The sequence below is a fragment of the Maniola jurtina genome, chromosome 27 (assembly GCF_905333055.1).
Source record: "Maniola jurtina chromosome 27, ilManJurt1.1, whole genome shotgun sequence".
NCBI lineage: Eukaryota > Metazoa > Arthropoda > Insecta > Lepidoptera > Nymphalidae > Maniola > Maniola jurtina.
The window spans coordinates 5,520,286-5,535,538 of record NC_060055.1 but is presented as its reverse complement, the minus strand read 5'-3'; the positions used below and the strand labels follow the sequence as shown (position 1 = coordinate 5,535,538).

General features: G+C 37.6%; 1 protein-coding gene across 2 annotated transcripts in view; it reads right to left on the bottom strand.

The window, feature by feature from the left end:
• Nucleotides 1–9,894, bottom strand: part of LOC123879203 (pyruvate dehydrogenase (acetyl-transferring) kinase, mitochondrial) — a 45,255-nt gene extending 35,361 nt beyond the window's left edge. For both annotated transcript variants that reach the window (XM_045926808.1, XM_045926809.1), the window contains exon 1: nt 9,591–9,894. In XM_045926808.1, coding sequence (XP_045782764.1) covers nt 9,591–9,693 — 103 coding nt within the window. In that variant the 5' untranslated portion in view covers nt 9,694–9,894. The remainder of the gene's footprint in view (nt 1–9,590) is intronic.
• Between the last annotated feature and the right edge of the window lie 5,359 nt (nt 9,895–15,253).

The following is a 15,253-nucleotide window of genomic DNA, read 5'->3' as shown; positions in this document are numbered from 1 at the left end:
TACGGATTCGGAAGAATCCCTCTAAGTAATGGTAAAAGAAATTTTGAAATCGGTCCAGTAGTTTTTGAGCCTATTCAATACAAACATACAAAAATACAAAGGTTTCCTCTTTATAATATTAGTCTAGATTTAATGTAAAACCGGTTTAACTGCCATACCCCTTCCTAGTTAACCCGCTTCCATCAGGCTGCATCATCACTTACCACCAGGTGGGATTGCAGTCAAGAGCTAACTTGTAATGGAGTAAACAGTTGCAGTGTTACGAGGTGTCCTACGTGCCAACTGCCAACTAGTCCGAGTCATTGTCAGTTGGCACGTGATGCGATACAGGCTCGTTCGGAACTTGAGTCATATTTGTTTACAACCAAGTTTTATGCGTCCGTAGCAAGATTGCTTCATGCTTGTATGTAGTGTTAAATGTAATACCGGTTTTACTGCCATACCACTTCCTAGTTAGCCCGCTTCCATCAGGCTGCATGATCACTTACCACCAGGTGGGATTGCAGTCAAGAGCTAACTTGTAATGGAGTAAACAGTTGCAGTGTTACGAGGTGTCCTACGTGCCAACTGCCAACTAGCCCGAGTCATTGTCAGTTGGCACGTGATGCGAAACAGGTTCGTTCGGAACTTGAGTCATATTTGTTTACGACCAAGTTTATGCGTCCGTAGAGATTGCTTCATTCTTGTATGTAGTATGTATGTAAGCTGTGTAAGACCGGTTTTTCGAGGTCAGTAATTAAAGATGTGTTTTCTTTCATTCGCATAGGTACCTACTAGCTTTTTCAGGGTTCCGTACCTCAAAAGGAAAAACGGAACCCTTATAGGATCACTTTGTTGTCTCTCTGTCTGTCAGTCTGACGTGTCTGTCAAGAAAACCTATAGGGTACATCCCGTTGACCAAGAATCATGAAGTTTGGCAGGTAGGTAGGTCTTATAGCACAAGTACAGGAATAAATCTGAAAACCGCGAATTTGTGGTTACATCATTAAAAAAAAAATTAAAATGTGTTTCACTTTTCAAAGTAAGATAACTCTACCAATGGTGTAATCATATAAACGGGCTTCACCTGTACATTCTAAAACATATTTTCATTTATTTTTTGATCACAATAGTATTTGCAAAATGTCGGAAAAAATACCCAAGTACGGAACCCTCGGTGCGCGGCTCTGACTCGTACTTGGCCGGTTTTTTATGATTCACTCACTATAGGCGCACGCTTGACCACAAGCACACCTGATGGGAAGTGATGATGTGGCCTACGATGGAAAGCGTTTGCCAGAAGGTCTATTCACTCTATACCCGGATTGTAATTGGCAGGAAACACTGGCCTCGGAAGAGTATATTCCAGACCCTAGAAAAAATAATTATAATGTAGTTATATATCCGTTAGCTTCAATAGCTCAACGGTTGTGGAGCGGACTGAATTCCGAAAGGTCGGCGGTTCAAACCCCACCCGTTGCACTATAGTCGTACCTACTCCTAACACAGCTTTGCGCTTAGTTGGAGGGGAAAGGGGAATATTAGTCATGATTAGCATGGCTAATAATCTTTTCTAAAAAAAATGTATCTATTTGAGTTGTGTTGTTAAGTTGTTACGTAGGTAACCTATGTTCATCGGAACATCCTTGATAATGGCAGCAGGTACAACCTTGTCAGTATATCAACGCGATTTTCCTACTACATAGTTAGTTATGTATGAACTGCGAAGGTCTGGTACGAATATTTTCTTCCGGTAGCCAAGTAAATATCGCAATCCATTTCCAGACTTACTAATCCATACCTCCATATCCATATTCCATACTAATCAAAAAGTGTCTGTCTGTTTTTTAACCGACTTCCAAAAAAGGAGGAGGTTCTCAATTCGTCGGAATCTTTTTTTTTTTTTTTTATGTATGTTCCCCGATTACTCAAAGACCCCTGGACCGATTTGGAAATTTTTTTTTTTGTTTGAAAGGGTATACTGTGCAGGCGAGCTTCACTCTTGGATTTCTAATTTTGTTTTAATATGCTCGCTCGACTTCATACCTAGGTACATTACATGTGTAGCTAAACAAAAATTGTTTTCTACTTTTTAGTGTTTTTGGTTTTTTTATTAAGATACAAGTTAGCCCTTGACTGCAATCTCACCTAGTGGTAAGTGATGATACAGTCTAAGATGGAAGCGGGCTAACCTGGAAGGGGTATGGCAGTTTTCATTAAACCCATACTCCTTTGGTTTCGCTAAATCGTGGCTCTATCTAATCAACTACGGGTAAGGGATTTAATAAAACTGCCATACCCCTTCCAGGTTAGCCCGCTAGCATGTTAGATTGCGTCTTCACTTACCACCAGGTGAAATTGCAGTCAAGGACTATCCAATCCAATCCATCAGCCTGTATGCGTCCACAGCTGGACATAGGCCTTTCCAAGAGCGCGCCACCAAACACGGTCCTCTGCCTTCCTCATCCACCCGCTCCCCGCCACCTTCTTCAGGTCATCGGTCCAGCGGGCAGGAGTTCGTCCCACACTGCGCTTGCCCGTACGCGGTCTCCACTCCAGAACACGTCTGCCCCATCGGCCGTCGGTTCTACGACAGACATAATCTGCCCATTGCCACTTCAGCTTGCTAATCCTTTGAGCTATGTCGTCAAGGACTAACTTGTATCGAAATTTAAAAAAAAAACAATCCATTATAACAATGACGTGATTAGGACTTCGTCTGTGTTGGTGTTAGCTGGCGGGCGTGCTCTGCCTTTTTGGAGTGTTTTTTTTGTTAAAACTGACTGAAAAGCGCTCTAAAGGGGTGCTGTGCGTATGTCAGCGAGTGCCGGCACAGACGGGGTCCATACTTGTATAGTTTAACTAACTTGTTACAAATAACTACAAACTTGACATTGGCTAATCTTTGTAAAGCCAGACGAGAGAAAAAAAATGACGTGATTATAACCAGTAAGTAGGTATGGTATACCCACGTGTAATACAAACGTGAGTTCTAAGCGTTATAATACTAACAACAATGTAAAGCATGGTACCCACCAGTGGCGAAGGGTGCAGATCTGAAAAAGGGAAGCCGGAGCAAAAAAAAGATCTGACCTAACAGAATATCAGAATATCATAATTAATAGGTAAACGAATGTATTAAATCACCCTTAAAAACAAAATATTAAAATAGTAGTATAAATAAAAATTTTAATTTGGAGGTACGATAAGCCGGTGAGCATCGGCTTATGAACCATATTTAGCTGACCTGTCAGAGAGACGAATTCGTATTCGTTCCGGGGCCACTTTAATTGGTGGTTCCATATTGGCGACCCGTAGAGTGAGACAGACTTAGTTCGCTTCATAAGGAAATGAAGGAGATGGAATACTAAGTAGTAAGCCGGGATGGTTACGGGTTATCGAAGCTATTTTCTATTGATGATAGATTTTCCCTGACACTTGTAAATTTTTAGGCGTCAAATTTGGTACGGTAGCATCATTCACTCTGGTAGCCTGCATGATAATAATCGAACTTTTGCCCTACATTTGTCACTAAGTACGTAGTGAGTGCTTACGTTATATTTTGCGAATTCTTAAAGGGAAGCCGATTGGAATCGGGTTACATGGACATTTCGCCACTGGTACCCACAGGTATCAGGTGTATGAACGCACGTGGAAACCAAGCATTAGTCACATTGTTGCTTGAAGTGTTTTATTTATTAGAGTTCCGTACCTCAAAAGGAAACAAGTGTAAATTAAAAATTTATAACACCCCCGACAAGTGAAGGTTACAGTAACTAGAAAAAAGCTGATAACTTTCAAACGGCTGAACCGATTTTCTTGGATTATAGCTAAGAACACTCTCGATCAAACCACCTTTCAAACAAAAAAAAAAACTAAATTCAAATCGGTTCATTAGTTTAGGAGCTACGATGCCATAGACAGATTCACAGATACACACGTCAAACTTATAACACCCCTCTTTTTGGGTCGGGGGTTAAAAAGGAACCTTTATAGGATCACTTCGTTGTCTGTCTGTCCGGCTGTCGTGTCTGTTAAGAAAACCTATAGGGCACCTACTTGCCGTTGACCTAGAATCATGTTTGGCAGGTAGGTAGGTCTTATAGCCCAAGTAAAGGAAAATCCGAAAAATGTGAATTTGTGGTTACATCACCATATCATATGTGGTATTATCATATGAAAGAGCTTAACCTGTACATTCTAAAACAGATTTTCATTTATTTTTATGCATAACAGTTCTTGATTTATAGTGCAAAATGTCGAAAAAATACCTGAGTACGGAACCCTCGGCGCGCGAGTCTGATTCGCACTTGGCCGATTTTATTTTAATTTAATAGTAGGTAGGTACTTCGTGAACTTTGCTCCCTCATGGCTGATACACATTGTAAATAATGATTATTGTAAATGTTATGTACATAACTTCCTCCATGCATTTTGCACACAGCTATAAATAGTCGCAAGTAGGAAACGTCAAACGACCGTGTGCGCATACGCCGGTAGTGACGTCACAGGCCGTAACCCACTTTACTACTCGGGAATCAACCCGTGTAACTTTATTAAAATTTTTTTTTTGCTCTCTCATCTGGCTTTACAAAGATTAGCAGCCAATGTCAAGTTTGTAGTTATTTACAAGTTAGGGAAACTATAATGTATAAGTACGGACTTCGTCTGAGCCGGCGCTCGCCGACACACGCGCGGCACCCCTTTGAGCGCTTCCCAGTCAGTTCCACCAAAAACATCAGTAAAACACAAAACCCGACCACTTTTAACAAAAAAAACACTCCAAAAAGGCAGAGCACGCGCGCCAGCAAACACCAACACAGACCATTATTACTATTATTGTTTAGAATTAGACTAATGTACTGTGCTAAAACGGACTCTTCCATCCCAGGTACGCATCTCCAACTCGATTAAGAGCGTCGATAGCTCAACGGTTGAGGAGCGGACTGTATTCCGAAAGGTCGGCGGTTCAAACCCCACCCGTTGCACTATTGTCGTCCGCTACCGTGGACGGGAATAGTAGCGCTGCCGGGGACTGGGGGCCATTGTGTATTGCCGGGAAGTGGCTGGATGAGGAAGGCTGAGGACCGGGTGTGGTGGCGCTCTTTAGGGAAGGCCTATGTCCAACAGTGGACGTCCACAGGCTGATGTTGATGCTTAACACTGCGCCACGGAGGCCGTGGTACTGTTTGTACTGTTATGTACTTAGACTGACATTGACCTAGCACAAGCAGTACGTAGTATGTGGCATCACGCCAGCAACACAGGAATTTTCCGATTGAGATATATTTCGTTAACACTCTCTTTTTAACCCCCGACCTAAAAAGAGGGGTGTTATAAGTTTGACGTGTGTATCTGTGTGTCTGTGTATCTGTGTATCTGTCTGTGGCATCGTAGCGCCTAAACGAATGAACCGATTTTAATTTCCTTTTTTTTTGTTTGAAAGGTAGCTTGATCGAGAGTGTTCTTAGCTATAATCCAAAAAAATTGGTTCAGCCGTTTAAGAGTTATCAGCTCTTTTCTAGTTTTCTTGTAGAAAAGAAGGTTAGATAACCGTTAGGTTCATAATATTATGTCAAATGACAAATGTCAAGCTGTCAAGATGGACGTTGCCTAGATACATAATTATTTATTTGAAAATTATGTTTTGGAAAACTCGTATACTTTGGATCGTAGGCGCGGAATAGTCCAAGAAAATCAGTTCAGCCGTTTGAAAGTTATCAGGTCTTTTCGGTCTTTTCTAGTTACTGTAACCTTCACTTGTCGGGGGTGTTATAAATTTTTAATTTACTTTTACTTGTATGTAAATCTATTTATGTACCGTTTTTCATTAAAGGTTATGTACCGTTTTTTATAAAAGGATTTTTATGTACCTTAAAAAGAAGAGTGAATAGGTACCTCTTGGCCTCTTGGGCAGGCGCACTCCACCTTAGGCAGCGGCTCCATCATCTCCTGATTACATAGTTATAAAAAAACCAGCCAAGTGCGAGTCAGACTCACGCACCGAGGGTTCTTTTTCTCTGGTATTTTTTTCCGACACTTTTTTATTATTTCTGGTACACAGAAAGTTGTAAAAATAAAGAGAAAAAGAAAGAAAAAGTAGACAGGGAAGCGCTTATCTCTATAAGAGATCTCTATCAGTGATCCTTGGCAGTGCAGAGGTTCATGATGAATCAAAAACTATTATGCATAAAAATAAATAAAAATCTGTTTTAGAATGTACAGGTAAAGCCCTTTCATATGATACCCCACTTGGTATAGTTATCTTACTTTGAAAATTGAAAATACTAATTATTTGTTCATGAACGTATTTTAATTTTTTTTGTGATGTAACCACAAATTAACGTTTGTCGGATTTTTTTCTTTACTTGTGCTATTAAACCTACCTACCTTCCAAATTTCATGATTCTAGGTCAACGGGAAGTACCCTTATATATGTTTTTTCGACAGACAGACGGACAGACAGTCAATGAAATTAATAATCTATAAGGGTTCCTTTTTTCCTTTTGAGGTACGGAACCCTAACTACAATACCCCCCTGCCTTCCAAAATGGGTTAAATATTAATATCATACAACTGTAAGTACAATAACAATTGAATGACACTCTCCATCTGTGTATCACTATCATTGTATGTAGGTCACAGATGACAGGGCTTTCCAAGTATTAGTAACTCGATATCACACCAATATTATAAAGGCGATAGTTTGTATGTATGTGTGTGTGTATGTTTGTTACTCCTTCACGCAAAAACTACTTGACGGATTTGGCTGAAATTTCGAATGGAGGTAGATATTATCCTGGATTAGCACATAGGCTACTTTTTATCCCGGAAAATCAAAGAGTTCCTCAAGGATTTCGGAAAACCTAAATCCACGCGGACGAAGTCGCGGGCGTCAGCTAGTTATGTTTATAGTTCTAACTAGCTGATGCCCGCGACTTCGTCCGCGTGCGCGCGTGAAATTAGGTTTTTAAAAATTCCGTGGGAACTCTTTGATTTTCCGGGATAAAAAGTAGCCTATGTGCTAATCCAGGATATTATCTATCTCCATTCCAAATTTCAGCCAAATCCGTTCAGTAGTTTTTGCGTGAAGGAGTAACAAACATACACACACACATACAAACTTTCAGCTTTATAATAATAAGTGTGATAGTGTGAAAGTGTGAAAGTGACTTTGGCGCATTTAAATTTAAGTGACTTGGGCGCGTTTGGAACCCTCGCGTTAAGTTTATGTAATTAATTATCACCACTATATATCTTTCAAATCTAACAAATCTGACAAACAAAAGGTGTACAATAGTACCTATTTTGAATAAATGATTTTGATTTTGGAAGTGGTTATAATAAAAAGAATACCCAGCTGAGTTTGTTGTGGGCTCTTCTCAGACCTGGGCGCGTTTTAAACCCTCGTAGCTTTAGTTTTAAGTTTACGTAATTAGTAATTATCACCAATATATCATCTTACAAATCCAACAACTGGCTATCGAAAAGTGTAAATATTGCCTATTTTGAATAAATGATTTGAATTTTGAAACAATCAGTTTCATTACATTGAAAATTGAAACATTTTCCTGAAATCCTGTAAATATTACTAGCAGGAAAGATGTAAAATCAATCTTATGCATTCCTAACAAGTGTGATTTTTGTATAGCATGAAGAATATTTTTACAAATTGCTTTATTGGTATTCAGAGATTGTTTTGAAAGATTTTTTCAATAACAATTTGCATATATTAGGAAAAGAAACTATAGTAGAGATGTAAATAAAAGAATCACACTAATATTATAAAGGCGAAAGTTTGCGTGTATGTGTGTGTGTGGGTATGTTTGTTACTCCTTCACGCAAAAACTACTGGACGGATATGGCTGAAATTTGGAATGGAGGTAGATAATATCCTGGATTAGGACATATAGGCTACTTTTTATCCCGGAAAATCAAAGAGTTCCCACGGGATTTCGAAAAACCTAAATCCAAGCGGGCGAAGTCGCGGGAATCGGCTAGTAATGAATATGTAGCTTCTAGGCCAGCCTATAATTCCTCTTTGTACATCATCACCTACTTTTTGGACTTGGGTCTTGGACTGTACTCTGTAGACTGTGCCAGGAGTCTGTCGAGACTTTCAATGTACATAGTCTGCTATTGCCCAGCTCTAATGACGATAAGACCTATATTTGGTCACATGTGACATTTTAATTTTAGTATATATTAACTTATAAGTATAATATTATTATGTAGATGTTAATTCAATTAGTTTTAAGATATATTGTAATGTTAATAGTGATCAAATGAAAAAAGTTTTCTTTCTTTCTTTCTTTCTAATGCATAAACATTGCATCCGTATAGAGAAAAATAGTGTTCCCAAAGAATGCTACTTCAATTCCAGTTAGAAATGTGCTACTGTATCTGGCTGCCACAAGTTTTTTTTAAATAATAGTATAGTGAGCAAACGAGCAGGCGAGTCACCTGATGTTAAGTGATTACCGCCGCCCATGAACATTTGCAGCACCAGAGGTTGCTGGCTTTTCAGGAATTTGTTCCTCCACCTCTTGAATAACCCCATGTTGTAATCTAGTGGGAATCATATCTTGAAGAGGAAAATTGAAGTGAAGGCGATCACAATGGATCGGAGATGGTCAAAGTGATACAGGCTATACAAGAACCTGCATAGCTCCAAAGCAGAAGAAGATGGGACATTGCTGGAGCAAATCAAACCCTTTATCAGGGGAATTTTGAAAATTCAGACCTTATTTCTTGTCTACATTGTCTTGTATCCAAGGGTTTGAGCTGGGTGTTGATGAGTCAGATAAAGTATTTGTTTCAAAATGTAACAATAAAACTTATCTAATTACTGTATAAATCATTCTCACACAAAATGGTGCCAAGAATTACACTTTAAATAAAACAAATATGTGAAATGTTCAAGGTAATTAAGTACTAACTGAATCAAAATTACAGGCTATTCATATAAAAAAATACTTATATTTGAATATTGTTTTTTATTCACTTGAATATGCTCAATCAGAAAATTGAATACCAGAAATAAAAAATGGGCTTGGTGTCACTAAATATCCCAGATTCAGTTCTAAGGGCCTAAAGGCACTTAGGACTATAACTCACAAATTAGTTGATACTAGAGCTAATTTCTCAAACTGGACCCTTTCAAGTAAAGATTTTTATATAAACCTGTGAGGATGATACTGCCATTGGCACAATCAAAATGCCATAAGCCTACTTTGTCGTATTAGTTTACAAATTGCGAAAAACCAAATTAAATTTGAATTTCGCGGGCAGACCCGTCTCATGCTCCTTAAGGCAAGCGTAACTAATATTTTACGTTATCTATGCTAAACTACAAATTGTTTTCGTGAAATAAACATGTAACCTTAATCTGGTTACTGCATAGCTTACAATATAAAAGTACACTTTCATATATTATTTATTGAATGAAATTGCATAACAGCGCCGATTTTCCGAATTATGCATGTATAAAGCTATAAACAAATCGTGTTATTTAATATTTATGTTGTGCTTCTACCGACCTTGACAATATGACTACATTACAAAGATGTAATCCGCAATAACATATAAAGAATTTTATAAAAAATGCTTACCAAAATCAATGAACTGCTTTATTGAGAGCGGAGATGGGTTGAATTGTGAGTAAAAGTCCAACATTTTGGTTACATTCGAAAAAATCGTGCCCGCCAGCCTCATTTTGATTATTTCCGAAACAACACTTTAACACAAAACAAATGTGAAATGTTCACGGTTTGATGAAATAATCGCTATATGTTGGTACGACACATACTGAATAAATCCGATAGCAAGTAATATTTACTTGGAAAAATATTTATGCAAACCGCACAAACAATGTCTGATACGAAAAATTTTCGACTGAGGAAAAAACGCCGTCAGATTTTATCAAATTGACGTTTCAAGTGTTGCCCGTTTATTGTAAATAATCATAAACTGCACTGAAAGGGACATATACAAGTACGCTGGAAGAGGTGTGCAATAGAAGATGAGTTATTTTTGTGTCGATTCCATGCGCCCCACCGAGTGTCCAATAAACGTATATAAAGTAAACTCTCCGCATTCTTTACGTCTTCAAAGGAGAAATTAATTAGATACGCTTTTTTGAGAGACTAAATAACTGAAATATTATTATCCCCTCGAAGCGAAGAATCGGTGAAGTGAAGAATGTAGGTAGGTATAGAATATGGAAAGTGATATACCGAGAGTTAAATCATTGACACTTTGCGTCAAATGGTCTGCGTGTTGAAACTATATTAACAGACGTTTCATCATTAGCATTTAGTTTCAACTATGCTTACATGACGCTCTCTGCTTTTTCTCAATGAAAAATACATCTTATCGAATGATGACTTAACAAATCGAGTGTTCTGACTTCTGAATTGCCCCGCAGTCCCGCTATTTCGGTGCTCAGCGATAATAGGTCCATTGTAGGTACTTGTATGAGTAGAGGTCAGTGATGAATAAATAGTATCAATGGACTCATAATATGGCAATATTATTTTACCATTTGACATTACATGGGAATGACATTAGCTTTCTAGTTTTTTTTTTGAGACTTCGTCTGTGTTGGTGTTGGCTGGCGGGCGTGCTCTGCCTTTTTGGAGTGTTTTTTTTTTTTGTTAAAACTGACTGGAAAGCGCTCTAAGGGGGTGCCGTGCGTATGTCGGCGAGCGCCGGCACAGACGGGGTCCATACTTGTATAGTTTAGATAACTTGTTATAAATAACCAGAGATGTGCTACCTAAACATGATTGTGCACTTCAGATTTAATTCCCTGCAAAAATAAACTCTGTTGCATTGGCATAAAGTCCAATTTCTAATACAATTATGCTAAGCGGAAAAACGAGCCGAGCGAGAGGTCTATAAATTGGATTGTGTCACTGTCTAATGGATTGCAAGCATAAAAAAATATTCTCTATGGTACGAATTATGATGTAGCTCACAAAGTTCTTATTCATTGTTTATTTAATTTCAAACAACAAGATTACTTTCTTTTGTTTTCGCAGTAATTTTCATACCGTTATCTTTATTTTATAATGTCATTAAAATATCATTTAGTTTAAAAAGTATTATAAATATTTTTTTAAATTAATAGGATGACAACACTGGATGTCAAGCAAAACAATATGGCGAACATTCTGTACTATACTATACAGAAGTAGTAAGGTAACCATAATTTGATTGTTTAATGGAAGTGTTTTTTTCTGTTTATCGATAGATTTCTCAAAAATGAAGACTTAAGGCAAAAATGGATCGCTGTCGTTCCAGGAAATATCACCAAATATTCGGCAGTTTGCGGAATGCATTTTAAAGCGGAAGATTTTGCTACGGCTTCGTGTGCACTGATTTTTTTTTAAAAAGAAACGCTGTACCATCAATTTTCCCAAAAGTATGCCTTGCTTACGAACTTCCTAAAACTGTTTAGGACCTAAACACATGCACCAGATTATACAAAATAATTTTACTTACCTATATTATAGGTACCCATACTTAACATGACTGGTACTTTTTCGCAGAAATTTAACAAAAAAAAATTGAATTTCTCTACTTTTATAACTACAGCGCGGCAGACTATGGCCTAAACCTTTATCATTCTGAGAAGAGACCCGTGCTCAGTAGTGAGCGGCGATGGGTTATCATGATGATTCATCCTCTCCTATTCTCATATAATCCGTCAAATGTCTTACATTATCAAATCGTGTTGTTACCCTAATAGAAAGGGACACACTCCAATTTAGCGCTATCTCAATAGGCTCGTTTTTGGTGTCTCAGTGCACAATCTTGTTTAGGTAGCATGTCTCTGCAAATAACTACAAACTTGACATTGGCTAATCTTTGTAAAGCCAGACGAGAGAGGGAAAAAAAATTTTTTTTTTTCGTCTGGCTTTACACTGATTAGCCAATGTCAAATTTGTAGTCATTTACAAGTTAGGGAAACTATGGGGAAACTATATTATAATATGTACTACAAGTATGGACTTCGTCTGTGCCGGCGCCCGACGACATACACGCGGTGCCCCTTAGGGACGGACGGACGGACGGACGGACAGTAAGAAGACTCCCACTAATAAGACGTAAGAGATCGTCAAAAAAATGCGCGAAAAGTATCCAACACAGACAAGTTTATGAGTTCTACTTTAAAGTTTGAACTAGTTGATAATACATTTAAGTTATATAAAACTATACTCTATCCGCGGTAAGAATTTAGTATAGCGCTCTCTCTGTCAGGTAATTCCATACAAATGATAGGGACAAAAACCTCAGTGATCACACACGTGCCACACACAGGGTCCGTTAACTTTGTAGGGATTGGTTGGTTCAGTAGGTGGGTTTGTTATGGGGTTTTCAATATAAAAAATAAAAATAAATTAGTGTGATTATACTGATTTGCTCTTTTTATTTAAACCCACTGTTTCACACGTTTTGAATCAATACCAATAATCATAAACGAAACTACGTTTTCTCATTGAATATCGAATGTTTTTCGGAAAACATGTGATTGGTTGGTGACTTAAAATGGTTAACACCCATAGAGATTGTTGTCAATAACATTTGCATGAGTTTACGTAACAGAGAGAACGCTATACTATAGTAACTTCTTTTCGCTCCTAGAGTACAACTCTATTGTGGGTTGGATGCTTTTTGCATAAATAATCAAATAAGGAAACTAGGTAGGTATTTAAATAAAACAATATACAACAGTATGATTGAAATTAAAAATTTATTCATTAAAAATAATAGTTATAACCAAAATTATCACAATAGAGAGTATTTCAATCTGTATGTACATAATTTCTATACTATTTATTTACATAAAAGAGTAAAGGTGCAGACACATTACCGTGTGTGGCACAATACCTTCCAGCCCGGCTAGCATGGGCAGTAGATAAAAAATATATCCCCGATTATATCCACTGATTTCTATGACATCAGTGGATATAATCGGGGGATATAATTTTTATCTACTGCCCATGCTACCCGGGCAGCAGGTTGATTCGCTAACTCAGTGATCAACACTGAACGATATATAGCTACCAAGCTCACTTGATATTTATTTTTAACTAGATGGTGCCTGCGACTTCGTCCGCGTGGATTTAGGATGTTTTAAAATCGCGTGGGAACTTTTTGATTTTCCGGGATTCTCTCTCTCTGTACCAATCGGTTCAACTGTTGCGCCGTGAAAAGCTAGCAGACAGACATACTTCCGGATTTATAGTATCTATATCGATGCATTGATTGATTGGTTTTGTACGAAAAGTTATTTTAATGTCACTCAATTCAATTTTATTTTATGGCGCGCAGCTGCACCAAACGGGCGCAATGTATTGCTCTAAAGGATTGGTCCACAGATGATTGGTCTAAGAAATTACTAACACCGGATCTCATATCGGATGAGTGAAGTAGCAATGTATCAATCAATGTCAAGAGCGGTCTCTCCGTCACTCGCTCCATACAAACGTAGTTCGTCTCTCATTGGAATACTAACCAATCATACTCAATGGAATTTCGTAGAAACGTTCCGAGAACTAATATCTATGACTGTGGTTTTCCAAATTTCCGTTAAAACATTCGGTTTCAAAGTTATGCGGTCTTAAAAATTCACATACCTACAAATCTTTGAGCCCCTGTAATTTCAAAACTATATATTTTTAGAAAAATCTAAAACACAACAGGCACAGATATTAGTTTCTAGAATATGTCTGCAAAATAACGGACGGAGATGTTAAACACACGGAGTTTGAATGGCTATCATTTCTGTTGATCTCAGTGATCGTTGTGTTAGTAAATCACCCAGCAGGTACAGAAAACGCCTTTGCGGACCGAATTTCATGTTACACAAGGCTCGCACAGGGCTCTCTCCGTCACTTACTCCATACAATCGTAATCCCAATTTTATTTGAATATTAAGCAACCACAGTCCATGAAATTTTGCAAAAATATTCAAGAAACTAATATCTGTGCCTGTGGTGTTTTAGATTTTTCTAAAAATATGTAGTTTTAAAATTACAGGGGCTCAAAAAACCGAATATTTTAACGGAAATCTGGAAAACCGCAGGCATACTGTATTAGTTCCCGGGACGTTTCTACAAAATTCTATTGAGTATGATTGGTTAGTATTCAAATGAGACGAACTACGTTTGTATAGAGCGAGTGACGGAGAGATCCCTCTTAAATAGCGATTCTTGCTCCGACGCAATAAAGTGCAATTCAGTTCGTACCTATAGCGTTGCGCCACAGCAATGTGCTTGCTTCTTAAATTAGGTCGTAAGCACTGCACCACGCAATACCTACCTACAGTAAAATAAGTACTAACTGCTATCACTTTTATAAGTTACGCAAAGAACTACAAGTGTAAATTAAAAATTTATAACACCCCCGACAAGTGAAGGTTACAGTAACTAGAAAAGAGCTGATAACTTTCAAACGGCTGAACCGATTTTCTTGGATTATAGCTAAAAACACTCTCGATCAAGCCACTTTTCAAACAAAAAAAAAAAACTAAATTAAAATCGGTTCATTATTTTAGGAGCTACTATGCCACAGACAGATACATAGGTACACACGTCAAACTTATAACACGCCTCTTTTTGGGTCGGGGGTTAAAAAGTGATAGTAGGTAGTACAATGGAGTTAGTTGCTTCTTAAATTAGGAGGTACCGAAGTACATATTATGTTCTACATAAAATATATATATATATATCTAAGCCTGAAATTATAAAAAATTACATCTCTTTTACATAAACACCAGTAAGGATTATCTTACAGTATCACATACTGTTGTCCTGTAATTAAAAAACAATTGACTGCTAAGTTTTTAGGTATAAGACGGCAACATATTTTATACAGCGGCATGCCGATTTTTTTTTAACATTACTTTTTGGCCTAAGTTTTTTGATATTTACACAATAAATCCAGCTGGTTGATTCCTGAAGCTGCATTAATATCAATCTCAAGCTACGATTTCAATCGTTGTGATTGACAATTTCACACGAAAATAGCTGGGGCAATAATCTTGCTGGTTGATAAAATATTTCCATCCTTTTATGTTATGTTCTATTCAATAATATCGCTAGAAATATTGCTGGCATTAAAGCCGAGCAATTTTATTTGTAAATTTAAATATTGCTGCAAATTTAGCCCGGATTTTTTAGCCCAACAATAAAAATTGTTGGGCATAAATTGCTATTGCCTTTAGCTCAGATTTGTTTTTGGCAGGAAATCTGGCTAACAATATAGC